The sequence below is a fragment of the Symphalangus syndactylus genome, chromosome 20 (assembly GCF_028878055.3).
Source record: "Symphalangus syndactylus isolate Jambi chromosome 20, NHGRI_mSymSyn1-v2.1_pri, whole genome shotgun sequence".
Taxonomy (NCBI): Eukaryota; Metazoa; Chordata; class Mammalia; order Primates; family Hylobatidae; genus Symphalangus; species Symphalangus syndactylus.
Genome location: NC_072442.2, coordinates 67087031 through 67105353, shown reverse-complemented (window position 1 = coordinate 67105353; position 18323 = coordinate 67087031). Strand labels below are relative to the sequence as shown.

General features: G+C 53.8%; 1 protein-coding gene across 12 annotated transcripts in view; it reads right to left on the bottom strand.

Moving 5' to 3' along the window:
- RAP1GAP2 (RAP1 GTPase activating protein 2) overlaps window positions 1-18323 on the bottom strand; it is a 284239-nt gene that overhangs the window by 21710 nt on the left and 244206 nt on the right. For all 12 annotated transcript variants that reach the window (XM_055257978.2, XM_055257983.2, XM_055257981.2 and 9 more), the window contains 4 exons: window positions 17923-18078; window positions 12179-12250; window positions 11579-11665; window positions 9501-9635 (listed from right to left, as the gene is read on the bottom strand). In XM_055257978.2, coding sequence (XP_055113953.2) covers window positions 9501-9635; window positions 11579-11665; window positions 12179-12250; window positions 17923-18078 — 450 coding nt within the window. The remainder of the gene's footprint in view (window positions 1-9500; window positions 9636-11578; window positions 11666-12178; window positions 12251-17922; window positions 18079-18323) is intronic.

Sequence of the window (18323 nt, the reverse complement as noted above, 5' to 3'; positions counted from 1 at the left end):
GGGGCCGTTGGGGAAACGTTTTCTCAAGGATTCCCAAAAGAGATTTAACACGTCAGCAGACAAAACCATGACAATGATCTTAGCGCCACGAGGGGCCAAGGCTGAGGGACAAAGCTGACAAGCTAGGGAGGGCGGAGGGAAAAGACGAAAGGAATCTTGACGCCGACTGAGCCACGAGTCACCCAGGCCTCCTTGGACATGAGCTCATGGATTTTCCTTATCGTAGTGTGAGCTAGTCGAGGAAGGCTGCTCTCAGAACTCCAGCTTCAGAAAGCTGATGCGGAAGGACTAAGGCGTGGGCCCCACTCCCTTCCCTTCACACCCGTGCACACCTGTACAAATGTGTGGGCTCACACATCCCATGTGTAACCCACAGATGGTCTCATTTGGACAAACAACCTCCCTTCCCCTTTTGAGCCATCTTTTTTTTTTCTTTTGAGACAGAATCTAGCTGTCACCCAGGCTGGAGTATAGTGGCGCAATCTCGGCTCACCGCAACCTCCGCCTCCCGGGTTCAAGCGATTCTCTTGCCTCACCCTCCCGAGTAGCTGGGATTACAGGCACCCACCACCATGCCTGGCTAATTTTTGTATTTTTAGTAGAGATGGCAGTTCACTGTGTTGGCCAGGCTGGTCTTGAACTCCTGACCTTGTGATCCACCTGCCTCAGCCTCCCAAAGTGCTGGGATTACAAGCATGAACCACCACGTCCGGCCTTGAGGTATCTTAGGAAGAGCTGGGTCTACAGCAAAGTGGTCCCAAGAAAACGGCAGGACTGCTGCTCCCGACCCAAACAACAGGTCTCCCTGGGCACTCTGGATGTCAGGATTTCTCCAAGCTTGGGAAGGGCAAAGAACCCCATCCTGCCTGCTTTTCTATCCTGACAAGAGATGTAGACTCAGGAGGGCCGTTTGTAAACCGGACAGCCCCCTAGATGAGCTACTGACAGGGAGGTGTGTAGCCCACCAGCTTCATACGCCTGATTTGATCGGGCGTCTCTTATCTGAGTCAAAGATGCCGCTGGAGGGACATCATCTCTCACTCCCTCTCTAGACCACAGAACGGGGTCACCCAGCAACGGTTTTCCTGCCGCATGGTTAAAACGGTCAGCACGTTCTATTCACCCCATCACACAAGCATCATAAAGCCATGTACCCTTGGAACAAGTGAGGGCAGGACAGGGGTGGTGGCACACTGAGGTGTCCCTGGAGGAGCGGCAAGCTTCCTTTTTTAAAATAAATAAATAAACAAATAGAGACAGGTTCTTCCTGTGTTGCCCAGGCTGGTCTCAAACTCCTGCGCTCCAGTAAGCCTCCGGCTTTGGCCTCCCAAAGTGAGCCACCATGCCTGGCCGCAGCCAGGTTCCTTGAATGAGTTAAGTGCTCCATAAATCTCAGCATCTCGGCCAGGGGTGATGGCTCACGCCTGTAATCCAAGCACTTTGGGAAGCGGAGGCAGGTGGATCACCTGAGGTCAGGAGTTCAAGACCAACCTGGCCAACGTGGTGAAACCCCATCTCTAATTTTTGTAAAAAATAACAAAAATTAGCCAGGCATGGTGGTGTGTGCCTATAATCCCAGCTACTCGGCAGGCTGAGGCAGAAGAATTGCTTGAACCCAGGAGGCTGTGGTTGCAGTGAGCCGAGATTGCACCACTGCACTCCGGCCTGGGTGACAGAACGAGACTGTCTCAAAAAAAAAAAAAAAAACAGCATTTTTACATTCTCTTGGTGCCCTTGTGTGTTGACAACACCATCATCAATCATGACATTCCAAACTAATCATTTATATTCTGAAATCCAGTCAAGCACCACACAATGACATTGCAGTCAACAGACCGCATAGATGACATTGGTCCTATTAAGATTCTAATACTATATTTTTACTGTACCTTTTCCACATTTAGATGTTTAGATACACAAATGCCTGTCTTTATGTTACAATTACCTACAGTATTCAGTAAAGGAACCTGCTGCACAGGTTTGTAGCCTGGCAGCCACAGGCTCTATAGCCGTCATGTGTCATAGGCTAGACCATCCAGGGCTGTGCTGGCAGCCACAGGCTCCATAGCCGACATGTGTCATAGGCTAGACCATCCAGGTCTGTGCTGGCAGCCACAGGCTCTATAGCCGACATGTGTCATAGGCTAGACCATCCAGGTCTGTGCTGGCAGCCACAGGCTCCATAGCCGTCATGTGTCATAGGCTAGACCATCCAGGTCTGTGCTGGCAGCCACAGGCTCTATAGCCGACATGTGTCATAGGCTAGACCATCCAGGGCTGTGCTGGCAGCCACAGGCTCCATAGCCGACATGTGTCATAGGCTAGACCATCCAGGTCTGTGCTGGCAGCCACGGGCTGTACAGCCGACGTGTGTCGTAGGCTAGACCATCCAGGTCTGTGCTGGCAGCCACAGGCTCCATAGCCGACATGTGTCATAGGCTAGACCATCCAGGTCTGTGCTGGCAGCCACAGGCTCTATAGCCGACATGTGTCATAGGCTAGACCATCCAGGTCTGTGCTGGCAGCCACAGGCTCCATAGCCGACATGTGTCATAGGCTAGACCATCCAGGTCTGTGCTGGCAGCCACGGGCTGTACAGCCGATGTGTGTCGTAGGCTAGACCATCCAGGTCTGTGCTGGCAGCCACAGGCTCCATAGCCGACATGTGTCATAGGCTAGACCATCCAGGTCTGTGCTGGCAGCCACGGGCTGTACAGCCAATGTGTGTCGTAGGCTAGACCATCCAGGTCTGTGCTGGCAGCCACAGGCTCCATAGCCGACATGTGTCATAGGCTAGACCATCCAGGTCTGTGCTGGCAGCCACAGGCTCTATAGCCGACATGTGTCATAGGCTAGACCATCCAGGTCTGTGCTGGCAGCCACGGGCCCTATAGCCGATGTGTGTCGTAGGCTAGACCATCCAGGGCTGTGCTGGCAGCCACAGGCTCTATAGCCGATGTGTGTCGTAGGCTAGACCATCCAGGGCTGTGCTGGCAGCCACGGGCTGTACAGCCGATATGTGTCATAGGCTAGACCATCCAGGTCTGTGCTGGCAGCCACGGGCCCTATAGCCGATGTGTGTCGTAGGCTAGACCATCCAGGGCTGTGCTGGCAGCCACGGGCCCTATAGCCATCATGTGTCGTAGGCTAGACCATCCAGGGCTGTGCTGGCAGCCACAGGCCCTATAGCCGATGTATGTCGTAGGCTAGACCATCCAGGGCTGTGCTGGCAGCCACAGGCCCTATAGCCGTCATGTGTCGTAGGCTAGACCATCCAGGGCTGTGCTGGCAGCCACAGGCCCTATAGCCGATGTGTGTCGTAGGCTAGACCATCCAGGGCTGTGCTGGCAGCCACAGGCCCTATAGCCGTCATGTGTCGTAGGCTAGACCATCCAGGGCTGTGCTGGCAGCCACGGGCTCTACAGCTGATGTGTGTCGTAGGCTAGACCACCCAGGTCTGTGTATGCCCTGCTGTCCATATAATGACCAAATGCCGAGTGACGCATTTCTCACAACGTATTTCCCCTCATTTCTCAGGACGTATTTCCCATCATTTCTCAGGACGTATTTGCCGTCATTTCTCAGGACGTATTTCCCGTCATTTCTCAGAATGTATTCCCATCATTTCTCAGGATGTATTTCCCGTCCTTGAGTGACACGTGATTGTATTCCTCCCTGTCTCTTTCCCAGAAAGGATTCCATGTGGGAAATAGTAACTCTTGTGTAACAGTATCTGGTCTCATGAGCTTCACATACAAGATCTATTGAATTTCTACAATTCTGAGATGCAGAGAGGACAGGCATTGGACAGAAAAGGTTTTGAAGGGTAAATTATTGCCCAAGGCCACATAGCAGGTAAGAGATAGAGCCAGGATCCAAACCCAGGACCCTGGGCTCCAGATAAAAGGGTCCCTATATATTAAAAACTGGTCCAGGTTGAAAATACAATTCAACTGGTGGATGACTGAAGGATGATTAGAAACCACGAATTTTCAAGGCTCCCACCAAAAAAAAAAAAAAAAAAGAAAGAAAAGGAAAAAAAATCTCAGAGGCTGGCGTCAGGGAGGACACTGGCTCCTCAATTAGCCCTGGTGCAGCCGCCGGAGACAGCGAGGTAAGTGTGAGGAGACGGCGGGCTGGGTAAGTGTGAGGAGTCAGCACTGGGTCTTCTGTCCCTCTAGCGGGGCAAATGCAAGACAGATGCCAACTTGGCTCCAAGAGACCGTGGCTCCGACCCAGGAGTGGAGCAGGGGCAAGCACAAGGCCTGAGCTCTCTCGTGGACCCCCAAAACAGTGGGGCCATCTTGACATCACAACTCCCCGTCAGGAGGAAAAGGAGGAGGCAAAGACACCAAAGACCAAGGATTCTTGGCGGGGCCCTGCTGGGCTCCACCTGCCATCACTGGCACTGCTAGGGGGACCGGCTTACAGGTACCTCCCTGCAGGTCTGCGGGGCCACAAAGACTGCCAGGGATAGCTGCGGCCTCTCCTGCCACTAGGGGTCAGGTCAGACCTATGCATGAACTATCACAGTCCCTCAAAGGCTGGGAGAAATGAACGTGGCAACTCCCAGCTTGCCATGGTCCAGGGTCCATCACAGCCAGCCCGGCAGCCTTCTCCTCCCTGGTCCTCTGCTCCACCTCTGTGCGATGAGGTCAGTGGAGGGCTGGGCGAGCTCAGCATTTCTCAAAATGTGGCCTGCACGTGCTCTACGTCCATCTGACATCGGTACAGCAAGTATCATCACTTTTCACTGGACCAATAACAACCTCATCAACAGCTGGCAGTGACTGAGAATGGCACTTGAAGATGGTATAGAGATCATCATCGTTCAAACGTAACGTACAGCTCCTTCATCGCGAAAGCTGTTCTCGCAAGACTCCTGAGAGTCTGCTCACAGACCCCCAACCCCAGTGGCCCCATGGGCTGCGTTTGCAGTGCCGACTTCAGGCCTTACTATTTACCCTATAGGAACATCTCTTAATTTGGAGTGATCACTGCAAACTTTAGGTTTTTTTGTTTTTTTTTTTTTTTTTTTGAGACAGAGTCTGGATCTGTTGTGCAGTGGTGCAATCTCAGCTCACTGCAACCTCCGCCTCCCAGGTTCAAGCAATTCTCCTGCCCCAGCCTCCCAAGTAGCTGGGATTACAGGTGTGCACCACCACGCCCATCTAATATTTGTATTTTTAGTAGAGACGGGGTTTCACCATGTTGGCCAGGCTGGTCTCGAACTCCTGACCTCAGGTGATCCACTCACCTTGGCCTCCCAAAGTGCTGGGATTACAGACATGAGCCACCACGCCCAGCCAAACGTTTAGTCTTTATAATTGGAAGGTTGTTTTTTAGGTCTAAGTGAAAATGCAAACTTTAGAAGTGTTTGTAGAACCAGCAGATTCCTGAGACTATCTCCAAGCAGTTCAGCTTGAAGAGTAGGTCTAGATGTCCAAAAGCCAACTGTTCTGTGTCTCATGGGAGAAAAGCTTCCATTACAGCCGGGAGGACAGAAGCGAGATGTGAGGAACTGCTCCAAGTGGGGTGAGGTGCCAGGCGGCACAGCACAGGGCAGTGGCAGGCCTGCTGCTCAGGAGAAAGACCAAGGGTCAGTGCTGACATGGGGGAGCAGCAGCCTCACCAGGGGCAAGGATGGATGGCTGAGATGGCTTTCAGCCCTGGGGATTCTCAGTTATGTTCCCATCAGCCTAGGAGATGAGAACTTTGACAGGAAGGAGGCTGGGCGCAGTGCCTCATGCCTGTAATCCCAGCACTTTGGGAGGCCAAGATGGGCGGATCACCTGATGTCAGGAGTTCAACACCAGCCTGACCAAGATGGTGTCTCTACTAAAAATACAAAAAATTTAGCCAGGCGTGGTGGCAAGCACCTGTAATCCCAGCTACTTGGGAAGCTGAGGCAGGAGAATCGCTTGAGCCCAGGAGGCAGAGGTTGCAGTGAGCCAAGATTGCACCATTGCACTCCAGCCTAGGCCTGGGCAACAAGAGCAAAACTCCATCTCAAAAGGAAAAAAAAAAAAAAAACAAAACTTTGACAGGAAGAGATAAAGGCCTGTAACTTTTCTTTCTGGAATCATTTCAGGTATCACTTGTTTCAAGAGCAATCCCAGGAAGCTGTGGGTGAACTCCCTAAGCAATGTCCTGTTGACACAACAGCACCGCCCCAGGTGCCCAGGAAAAAAAAATACCAAAACTAGAGATGGTTCCCTGAGCTGGGCCAGACGCACAAGCCTGGCCACAGGCACGGCCTAAACACCAGAATCCACCCCAGGCCCCAGGGCTCCATTCGGCTGAGCCTGGCCTGTCCCCAGCTCAGGCCTCCACGCTTGGGACATATGAGAGCAATGATGAAAGGGACAGGGAACAGGAGCTCGTGCTCCCCAGGTGGGAAGGAAAAAGGATGGTCACAAATGGCCGGGCGCGGTGGCTCACATCTGTAATCCCAGCACTTTGGGAGGCTGAGGTGGGCGGATCACCTGAGGTCAGGAGTTCAAGACCAGCCTGGCCAACATGGTGAAACCTCGTCTCTACTAAAAATACAAAAAATTAGCCAGGCGTGGTGGCAGGCGCCTATAATTCTAGCTACTCGGGAGGCTGAGGTAGGAAAATCGCTTGAACCCGGGAGGCGGAGGTTGCAGTGAGCCGAGATTGCACCACTGCACTCCAGCCTGGGTGACAGAGCAAGACCCTGTCTCAAAAAAATAAAAAAATAAAAAAATAAATCTGGTCACAACCGTCAGGGCCCTGAAGCTTACTCCGTGTGACTGTCACAGTCTCTCCTGCACCCACGCTGCTACCTCAGGTAGGTGTGAGAGCAGAATCTGGAAGCAGGCCTCTCTTCAACCTACAGTTGCAGGGATTTAGGGTTGAAAAGAATTCTCTGGATCACTGGATCAAAGATGAGTCGTGATAAAGTCTTAAAGCATTTCCTCTCTTGTAAGCCCCTCTAGGAATACGTCAGACCCCCTGGAGTCAAGCACAGATCAACTGCGACTCCTACCAGAGGCGGGTGACTGGACAGAGCGGCCTCAGGCCAACTCTCCTTATACCGGCCACCCGTATTTAGCAGCTGGACCACCTCCTCCATTGGGCACCATGGGCAGAGTGTCCACAGCCTACAAGCATCTGCAGGATATAGAAATACTTGAAACCTGAAAAACCAACTGTTAACTCCAAAATACTATAAGAAACCTGCAAAACTCAAAACAAGTGCTTCATTAAATGTCTACAAAATACAACATTATGTTGGCTCGCCAAATGCAGCTCAACTTTTTTTTTTTTTTTTGAGACAGAGTCTCGCCCTGTCTCCAGGCTAGAGTGCAGTGGCGCGATCTCAGCTCACTGCAACCTCCGCCTCCTGGGTTCGCGTGATTCTCCTGCCTCAGCCTCCTGAGTAGCTAGCAGTACAGGCTCACGTCACCACGCCCGGCTAATTTTTGTATTTTTAGTGGAGACGAGGTTTCACCATGTTGGCCAGGATGGTCTCGATCTCCTGACCTCGTGATCCGCCTGCCTCGGCCTCCCAAAGTTCTGGGATTACAGGCGTGAGGCACCGTGCCTAGCCTCACCTCTTATAGTTCTACATAAATTACATTTACTGAGGGATGCGGAAATGTTTTGATACGTGGGCTGTGGAGTGTGGTGGAGCCTCTGGAAGGAAGTCTAGAGCCTGTGGGAGGTTTAATGTGGCCCCCCTTTCTGCCTTCCCCAGACCCAAGCCCGTTTTCCCATTTACTGCATCTCACACTCCATTCTCTCGCTGGGTTGTCTGACCTGGCGCCCTCTCTCCTCCCATTCGTCTTCCGCATCCCTCTTCCGTCGTGATCTCCAAATTTCTCCTATTTCGCCCTGGCTCCCACTGTCCATCAGCACTGAAACAGGTGCCCCAGGAATCGCCCACCAGCCTGGACAAGCAGCTCAGCTCCTTTTCCCAACCCCAAGAGGCATCTTGGCAGCTGGCCCCAACCAGGGTAGGTGGAGCCGTGCCCTGCTCTCTGTGGTCCAGCTGGGCAGTGGGGGGCTGACCCCAGGCCTGCCTGGGCCCAGGCTAGTGTGGGTGGAATCTTAACAAAGTCAGAAAGTGGGAGGTGGTGTCACATAGCCGTTAAAAGCACAGGATCTGGAATCCGGCAGACCTGGATTCAACTCCACCTGCTCCCACAAATGATTCTGTCTCTTTGAGGCTTGGTTTCCTCCCATGTAATACTATGCCCATCATTATTAAAACTGAGTATGAACTATTATACCAAAATTACTACACCCCAAATAATAGCCTTCCTCACAGGGCACTGAGGGTAGCTGCGAGTCTCCAGGTGGGATAATGTGTGTGAAGCTTTCACTTTATACAACTGTAATAACAGCTAACATTTTTGTGCATTTACTGTATTCCAGGCAATCTGGACTTCTCCAGGCATGGTATCAATGAACTCGCACGATGGCTCTGACAGGGGTCCTGCTTCCTATCCTTATGTTGTTGACAAGAAAGTTGCACCTTAAGAGGCTTGAAAGACTGCCCAGGATCCCACAGAGCTGGGGTTTTAATAGAGGTGGGTGTAGCCCTACACATAATTCCCCATAAAGCCCCACACACAATGCCCCCAGATGGGAGTTTCCAAATCACCTTCTATCAGGCAACCCAGCAGAACACTGACCTAAGAATCAGAAGACCTGCGTTTGAAATGAGGCTCCACCTCTGCATCGGTGTAAGGACCTGAGCAGCCGTGTGGCATCTCTCATCCCGTCCCCACGTGTGTTCGTGAAAATAACAAGACCCGTTCTGCCACCTGCACAGGCTGACAGCCAGGCTCGAGCCAGATGCTGGATCTACGTGCTGTGTGGACCAACAAGCACTCAGCAAGCATAAGATGAAAAACCTTCTCTAGCACACGCCAGCTCGGCGGCCGTCCGAGCTCTACTTGAATAGCTCCAGGAACAAGGAGCTCACTGCTTCCTTTAGCAGCCCATTCTAGTTAGTTTTTCCCTTGGCAAAGTCCAAAGGGACTTGCCCATAGTTCCATGGCCCCTGCCCAGCCAGGTCTTCCCATGCTCGGCCGCTGGCTAGGAAGAATCACTGCGGCACCCACAGCAGCTACGAAGACCCCTAAGGGTCGTGGTCCTCGCTCCTGCCATTCTGCCCTGGGATCCCCGACCCAGGAGGAGGCAGGTGAAAGCGCCGATGTTCCCAGGTTGCTCCGGCTCCTCTCCTGCTGCTACCTCTTTACTGTCCCTACTTATCAGACTTCTGGGCCAGGAGGAGATGACCCAGATAGAGGAAGGATGGGGAGGCTGCTGAAGAAACTGTTGGCTGCTCCAGCCTCACACACTTCCTAACGGCCCTGCCCTTTGCAAACACCTGGGATACCCATACGTTTCCTGTCACCCCTCCAGCTGGCCCTTGGGCTCTGGGATCAGGATCCCATGGACCTTGGACCACTTCCTATCCTCCCCAATCCCAACCCCACAGCAATCGTCAGTCACTCTGACGCTCATACCTTAAAAGACTCCAGGAACCCCCCGTGGCCTCCATTCTCAAACTTGTCCTCCTCTGGGCCCAGTCCCAGCATGGCCTGTGTGTGGGCATGGAGCTCATCGTGAAGGTTGTCCAGGAGGGCAGCCCTGGTCCGGTCCTAGAAGGGAAGAGGGTGGGATGGAGAAGCTGGCTCTGAGAGCAGAGATGTGCCTGCTCCTTGTCAGCTCCAGACACCCGGCCCGGAGGCTGCCATTCTGCCCAGCCCGGCCCAGCCCAGCCACGGCGTGGACCTGCTGCTGAGCTGAGCTTCATGCTCACAAATGCTGCAGCTAAGATGAAGGCTGCATGCTCAGCCTCCTGCTCTACTCCCTCGCCCTTCTCCCTGGGTCATCTCACCGCTGCCACAGCTCCACCCTGGTGGTAGAGGAGCAGAAGGAAGAGTGAATCCCAGCCTGGCCCTCTGCCCCAGCTCCACATCCACGCACCCAACTCCCCACTGCTCTTCTCCATCCAGATGTTCGTCCAGAGCCATGCACATGGACACCAGGGGTCACCATTCACACAGACAAGGACTGGCCCTTTCAGCAACCCGGCCTTCGCAGGCACAACTCGGCCACCGTGTCATCAAACAGCCCAGGCTGAAGGCCCGAGTCACCCTACAGTCAATCCCACATCCCCCAACACTTACAGCCAGGAGTCCACCAAGTCTTCCCAACTTTGACCCTAAACCATTTCCTCCCATACAGTATAAGCCTTTGTCATCTCTCCTGGATTCCTGTAAATAGCTTCTAACTGGTCACCTTCCTGCACCTCTTGCCCTGCAACCTGTCCCTGTCACCGTCGTTCTCAATGACACCACTGTCAGAGCAATCCCTCTGGCATACACTTCGAGCCCCTCATTCTCCTGCCTAAGCATTTTACCAGCAGCCCACCTCCGAGCTGAAAGCCCTTCTGGATCTGATCCAACCAACATCTCCGGCTGAGTCTCCACCATTCCAGCCCCCGTGGGTCCTTCAGCCACAGCAAACCCTCAGCAGCTCCCTCCTGACATCAGGCTCTGGTTCTTCCCGACCTTTGCTCATGCTGTCTTCCATGCCACATCAGCCCTCCCTTCCCCGCTCTTTCCACCCGGCAGAAGGTTCATCCGATATCAAGATTCAGCTGTGCATGAGCCACCTCCTCCAGGAAGCCTTCCCTGAACACACCCTCTGTCCCCCATAGGCAGAAATAGTCACTATCTGAGCTGTGCTGACCTCCATCCCAGCCTAGTGCTGGCACACTGTACTATAACTGTCTATCTAGTAATGACCCCCCCGCCCCACCCCCCGACTATCCTGTGAGCTCTCCAGGGATAGAAACTGTCTCACTTATTCCTATATCCCAGGGAACAGAACAGGGTCTGACACACAGTAGGTGCTTTAAAAATAACTGATTGGGCTGGGCGCGGTGGCTCACACCTGTAATCCCAGCACTCTGGAAGGCGGAGGCGGGCAGATCACGAGGTCAGGAGATCGAGACCATCCTTGCTAACACGGTGAAACCCATCTCTACTAAAAATACAAAAAATTAGCCGGGCATGGTGGCAGGCACCTGTAGTCCCAGCTACTCGGGAGGCTGAGGCAGGAGAATGGTGTGAACCCGGGAGCCAGAGCTTGCAGAGAGCCAAGATCGGGCCACTGCATTCCAGCCTGGGCGACACAGTGAGACTCTGTCTTAAAAAAAAAAAAAAAAAAAAAAGACTCATTGGCCAGGCGCAGTGGCTCACACCTGTAATCCTGACACTTTGGGAGGCTGGGGCAGGTGGATCACCTGAGGGAGGTCAGGAATTCAAGACCAGCCTGGCCAACATGGAGGAAACCCTGTCTCTACTAAAAATACAAAAATTAGCCGGGCGTGGTGGCGCACAACTGTAATCCCAGTTACTAGGGAGGCTGAGGCAGGAGAATCGCTTGAGCCTAGGAGGCAGAGGTTGTGGTGAGTCCCAAGATCATGCCACTGTACTCCAGCCTGGGTAACAGAGAGATGGAGGAGCCCTGGATGAGGCTGGCTAACAGGCAGCCCAGCGGTCAGGAAGGAGACCTTCAGAAACCACACTCTCACCTCCAGCTTTGCAAACTTGTCCGACTTGCAGCAGGCGTTCTCGGCATTGGTGAGCTTGGTGAGCAGAAACTCCCTGAACTCCGGGCCCTGGAAGAGACAAGACGGACCTCAGGTCTGTCACTCTTGGCTTGTTGCCAGAAGTTCTTCAGCCACAGTGACAGGCAGGCAGAGCCAGGGGCGTGGGGAGAACCCCTGAAAGGTCCCTTCCGACAGCAGATCATTTCTAGCCCAGGCCAAGCCCACTTGCGAATATCCCAACGTGGAAACCCGCTTCCCTGGTCCTGGGAAGCCACAGTGGCACTTCCATGACTGGAGCTCATTCTTGCCCAAGGCTCCTTAACCAGGGCTTGACATAAAAACCCTTCTTCCAGCAGAAAGGCAACCCCAGTGTCAAACACCCCAACAAGTGGTCCTATGCTGGGCCAGACTGGAGCATGAAAGAGGTGGGGAGAGACCCCAAGAAAGGAGGTTCCCCCAAAACCTGCAAAAGGAGCTCCCTAACGTTCCCAGCCTGAATTCGGCTCCATCCCAACCATTGCTACTCAAGCACTGAGACCTGGCATTGTGGATGCGAGAGGAGCAGAAGGAAGAGTGTCCTACCTTCTGGAAAACAGGGGGGCTGGGCAGAGGTGGACCAAAGGTGGGCACATCTTCCCGCGCAGTGACAGAGACCTGAGTGAAACAGAGTCATGGTACGGACCTGGAGGGAAGAGACGAGCGCTGCCCCTACGGGAGCCACACTCCTCACAAAGGTACTCACCTTCTCCCTCCTCCCCTTCCCAGAACACAAACAAATACTCCTGTGAGCATCGCCAGCACAGGCCCTGACCCTGTTCCTAGAAGTGGCGCCAGACGGTGTGGGGCCATCCGCAGCCTCTCATCTGCATTCCTGGAGGCCAGAAGCAGGTTTGGCAAGATGACTGGACAGGGCTGGGACCCTAATTTTAATGCCATACAAGTGCCCGGGAGATGGCATCTCGTGACCTCATTTGACCGTGACGCTAACCCTGCCAAGAAGGCACAGGGAGAATCATTTTCCCGGATGAGGAAACAGATGCCCAGAGACACACAGAGAAGCCCGCAAGTCTCACAGCTGATCAGCCACAGAGGAACAGAGCAGCCAGGCCTCTCCCGACCCGTCTCTGGGGTTCTCTTCCCAAGCCTGACTCTCAGCTCGGCCATAAATCAGAATTGCTTCAAAATTGCTTCAGGTGTTTAAAAATAAATACTGGGTTCATGGGCTCTGGCCTAAACCTGCCGAATCGGAAGGGTAGGGCCCCCCAGAAGCTCTCGTGCAGCCAGTGGACCCGTGTTTGGGAGCCCTGGCCCTACACACAGGGTCAGCCAGTCCGGGGCCCAGGCTAGGAACTGAGGGTGGGGCACACCCCTCTGGCAGCGTGAGCGAACCTGAGCTTTGGAGTGACGGCCTCCAGGTTCTCTGCATGGGGTTCTCCCAGCCGTGGGATGGGCCCCACACCCCGCCTTCCCTCTGCACGGAGGTGCCCTGATTTCACCTGTTCTCAGCCCACGAGGCTGTGAGGCTCTCGGGAGACTGCCCTCCCTTCCCTGCGCGGCCGCTGACGTGAGCCCGGCCCTGGCGTGCTGCCAGCCTCCCCGGCCTGTGAAGTGGGGCAGATGCAGAGAGTCTGCCAGGCCGGGTGAGCAGGCAGCTGGGCACCGAGCCAAGGAAAGGCCCTGCCAGAGTCCGGAGGGGAAACGGAGCGGGAGAGAGCTGGTCAATACGGGCTTTCTCTTCCCAAGCTTGAGGCTGTCTGCCCAGCCCAAACTGCAGTGCCCGGAGTCAGGAAATGGTGTGTGTTCGGCTGACGTGATTTCTGGCTGGGATCCAGCAGCTGAACCCGGTTCCCTACCACCACCCAGCAGGCACCGGTGGCCCAGGTCAAGAATCCAGTCACAGAGCCAGAATCAGGGGTGGGGGTGTGGGAAGGCTATGGGGAGACTGCAGACTGTGGGCACCTGGGACAGAGGCCAGAGGGCAGCCCCAGCGCTCCCCTTCCCACCCCTACTCCCCCCTCCTCCTCCAGCCTGCATTAGAGTGGTCTGTGCTGACCACATAAGTGGCTTCAGACACATTCTCAAGTCCATCCGACCCTCCAGCCGGACAGTCCCACAGCAGAGCCCTGTGGGCCAACTGGAGGACAGGGTCCTTCCTTGTGACATGCGTTCACCTTCCATCCTCATTGTGCACCTCTCCTGACCCCATTCGAACAAGGCAGCCAGGCCTTTGTTGTTCCCCCTCTTGGGGATACCTGGGTCACTGGGCTGAAAGCAGAAGTTGACTGAACACAGCCCCACCTTCCTGTTTTCTAAATGTAGCAAGGGCCTCCAGCGAAGGCTTGGAGGGAGGGAGAGAGGCAGATGCAGGTGACTCTGGGGAAGGGACCTGCATGGCTGGAAGGAGGAAGAAGCTTGGTGTGAGTCATGAGGATGCACTGGGAACTTCAGAAAGCTTAAAACGTGACAAAGTCCCCACGCCCAAGAGTGGCCTGGGAGCCGCGGTGGCACACAGAGCGTTGTCCAAGCAACAGACAAGTCGTGACGGGAAAGGGGGAGGGGGCTACAAAGACAGGGCCCTCCCCGGCGGTGGGCTTCACCTGAGATTCCTGACACCTTTGAGGACCTCCGGAGAGGGAGGCAGGGATGGGGGGGAGGGAAAGGGGTAGTCCTGGTGATGGCTGAGCTGGACTTTCCTTCCAAGCGGGCAGGATGAGGAATACACTCATTTCTGAAAAATAATCCAGAGTGATGCTTCGTGCACACCCGAGTCCGTGGAGCCGATTTCTCGCCTGCTCTGATGGCTCAATGACCAAGACCGCAAGCAGACCCAGACGGGAACCTCAGCTCCACAGCTCCGTGGCTCTGTAGCCTCAGGCCTTACGTGGGTTCAGCTCTCAGCTTCCATTTCCTCCCTCTAGCGAGAGGTCTTGTCTCACCAGGGCTTGTCAGGATTCAAGGCTGTGTCTAAGGACCCAGCACAGTGCCTGGATGAGCAAGCAACTGGTAAGGGGTAACCACTGTCACCCAGTGGCCTTTTCACTTCCCCTGCTGACCTGCACCCAGTAAAGGGCTCCTGAAATAGAGTTCCCCCAAAGCGCCTTGCAACCCACCACACACACACACACACACACACACACACCCAAGCACGCCTCCTTCCCTCCTGCAGGATGTCAGGGCTAGCAGCCTGCAGGTGTCTACTCCAACTTCCTCATTTCACACAGACAAAACTAGAGGCCCAGAGAGGGAAGGAACAAGGTCACGCAGCAGAGGCAGGGCCAGGACCAGAACCCCAGGCTGCCCAGCCCCTCCGTGGGCAGAAGAGGACCCCTTCCTTCACACACCCAGCCCTGTCCCTCCTTTACTCTTCTTTCTTCAGCTCCCCCTCCCCAGTGGAGGCCTCCTGGGGCTCGCTCAGTCCGGAGGAAATCTCAGCCTTCTTTGCCACAGCCCGAGCCTGCAGGGACCAGCTAAGGTCCTGCTTCACCCAGGCCCCCTGGGGGATCTAACCAGGTCCTCCCCACAGTCTGTTAATTACCTGGGGGGCTGCCGGGAGTGTGGATGGACAGCGCTTTGGGGAGTACCTTGGAAGGCTGGTCCCCCTCCCTGGCCCCATCCACACGTCTTGCCTTCCAGCCTCAGTGTCTGCCTGGCAGGTGGAGGGCACGATCAAGGTACCACAGCCTGCTCCTCCTGGGAGCCCTGCCTCTCTGCTTCTCATCACCCCTCTGAGGACAATGCTGTGCTTTGTGGCTTAGAAGAGTGGGTAAAGACAGCCAGGCACAATGGTTCATGCCTGTAATGCCAGCACTTTGGGAGGCTGAGGCTGGTGGATCACAAGGTCAGGAGTTCAAGACCAGTCTGGCCAACATGGTGAAACCCCGTCTCTACCAAAAATACAAAAATTAGCCGGGCATGGCGGTGGGTGCCTGTAATCCCAGCTACTCGGGAGGCTGAGGCAGGAGAATTGCTTGAACCCGGGAGGCGCAGCTTGCAGTGAGCCAAGATCACACCACTGCACTCTAGCCCGAGTGACAGAGCGAGACTCTGTCTCAAAAAAAAAAAAAAAAAAAAAGGAGAAGAAGAGTGGGTAAAGACTTCCAGCACCAAAGCTGGAGGTGGGGTGGCGCTTTTTTGGATCTCTGATTTTTCTCTGTATGAGTGCACCACTCGGCTAAGGTCTCAGGAAAGTGGAGAAGCTGGTTAGCTGAGATGCATTTCCTATTAGGAAAGACAAGCAAATGCTAAACGTCTACAGGAGGGCTCATTCTGCCAGAGGGTCTGGGAGCCCTCCTATCACATGGCTTCATTTCAAGGATCCTTCTCAGTAGTTCTTCCTCTTCAACTGTCTATTAAAAGAAGCAGTTGACTAGTTCAGCTGCCCAGTGGCTGACCTGCACTCCCTGCTTCTTCTCTCCCTTCTCTGGCATCAGGAAGGCCCTGAGGCTGATTCTGTTACCTCCAAGAGCCCCATTCCAGCCTGGTGCTTGGCACACAGCAGGCACTGAGTGAGTCAACTTGCTTCGACCAACACATGAATGAAGCAGCTGTTTGAAGTGAATGCCCATCTCACTCAAAGCAGGTGATCCTGTAGCTTTCAAGAAATGGGCCCGGCGCGGTGGCTCACGCCTGTAATCCCAGGACTTTGGGAGGCAGAGGCAGGCGGATCACCTGAGGTCAGGAGTTCGAGACTAGCCTTGCCAACATGGAGAAACCCCGTCTCTACTAAAAATACAAAAATTAGCTGGGCGTGGTGGTGGGCGCCTGTAGTCCTAGCTACTCGGGAGGCTGAGGCAGGAGAGTCACTTGAATCTGGGAGGCAGAGGTTGCAATGAGCCGAGACTGCGCCACTGCACTCCAGCCTGGGCGACAGAGCAAGATTCTGTCTCAAAAGAAAAGAAAAGAAAAGAAAAGAAAAGAAAAGAAAAGAAAAGAAAAGAAAAGAAAAGAAAAGAAAAGGAAAGAAAAGAAAAGCTCACACCATGTCTTCACCAGCTTCAGCTAAAACTGCTCAATGGCAGGGATGCATGAGCCTGGGCATAAAGGAATCAGTCTCAGCAGGAGGGAGTTGCTATTTGGTTTCTGTTGCTTGTTTTGTTTTGTTTCATTTATTTTGTTTTGTTTTGCTTTTTTAGAGACAGGGTCTCACTATGTTGCCCAGGCTGGTCTTGAACTTCTGGCTTCAAACGATCCTCCTGCCTCTGCCTCCCAAATCGCTAGAATTACAGGCGTATGCCACCGTGCCCAGCCTCTTTTTATTTTCTTCTGATGATTCACATTTGGTTTTAAAAGCTGACGTGAATTTTGCACTTAACTGAGTTGAAGTGCTGTGGCATCATGAACCCTAGGAATCAGGATGGGCTGAAATTATTTGATGGCAAACATTTTCAGGCCTCATGGTTTCCCATTAGCAATCACAGGCTCGTCTTTCCTCTCCCTTAGAACAGTGGTTCCTGATATTTTGTGGAGCAGGGAGCCCTTTGAGAATTTAAGGTACGGCCTCTCTTTTCAGGAATCCAAGGAAGGACACAAATTCAGCATTTTGCACTTATCGGCAGGGAGTCAGAGCCTGCCTAACCCTTGCCTTGAAAGCCCTGCCTCAGTCCATCACCCTTGAGTCCCGCACCCGCCACAGCACTGTGATACCAACAGACTGTTGACCAAGAGGTGGAGATTCTTTCTCGTGGAGCAGAGGAGGGAGGGTCAGCGATCCAGCCATGAGGAGTGGGGAGCAGGGGGACTGCAGGGGCAATGATCTGCCCTGTCTCACTGTCATCTGCACCGGTGAGGATTTCGAGCCATCTGACAGACCCGTGACTGCCTGGGAGGTTCGGACCCACGTGTTTGCGTATCTGCCTCCCTGGAGGTCTTTAAATTAAGATCCATCATTTGTCCAAAACAGCCAGGCCAGGGGCTCACCCAGTGACCAGGGTCTACCAGGCCCCTCCTGTCCACCCTCACCATAAACATTTTTTTCTTTTTTCCTTCATTACCACCCTTCTATAGCCACCCTTTCCTGCTTGTCCTTTCCACGCCCTTTCTTTATTCTAGTTCTGCCTTACTCGAGCAAATGGCATTACCAAATTCCAAATACTACACTCACAGCTCCTCAGCCCTCAAGTGAGATGCCACTGAGCCTGGAGGCAGCGAGGGGGATCAGGTGGCCTTGGAAGGTCCTCCCCACCCCGAATCTAGCTCCAAACCCCAGAAACCTGCGAACTCATGGAGAATCTCTGACTGCTGAGGACTAGTGTCCTCTGGTATCACAGGACCCACACAGGGTGAGGTGTCGAGGCCCCCCACTCCCTCCAACAAGGCGTTCTCCGTACCTTGTAGGATGGGGTCTCTGTGCCCGGGGTGTCCACCTGCACGACGATGTAGGCATGTAAGAAATTGGAGGCAATCATGTCTGGGACAAATGGTGTGTTTTCCTCTTGGAAGATGATGGCCACGATGTCATTTCCAATGTGTCTCTTTCTCTGGAGCTAAATAAAAAGTATTGAGAGTTTAGGAACATCATGAAAGATGTTTTGGGGAAAGAGTGGGTTCACTTTCCTTTGCACACAGGAAAACTGAATTCTGAGTGAGAAGAGTTTGCGGTTGCTGTTTTGGAAATTTAGTATGAAAGCACAGTACCGATGCCAGGCAGCAAGGGGAGAAGTGCGTGGAATACGCTTCATGCTCTGTGTATCTTTTGAGTTGCTTTCCTATTTGGGGAAAACCAGGGGGG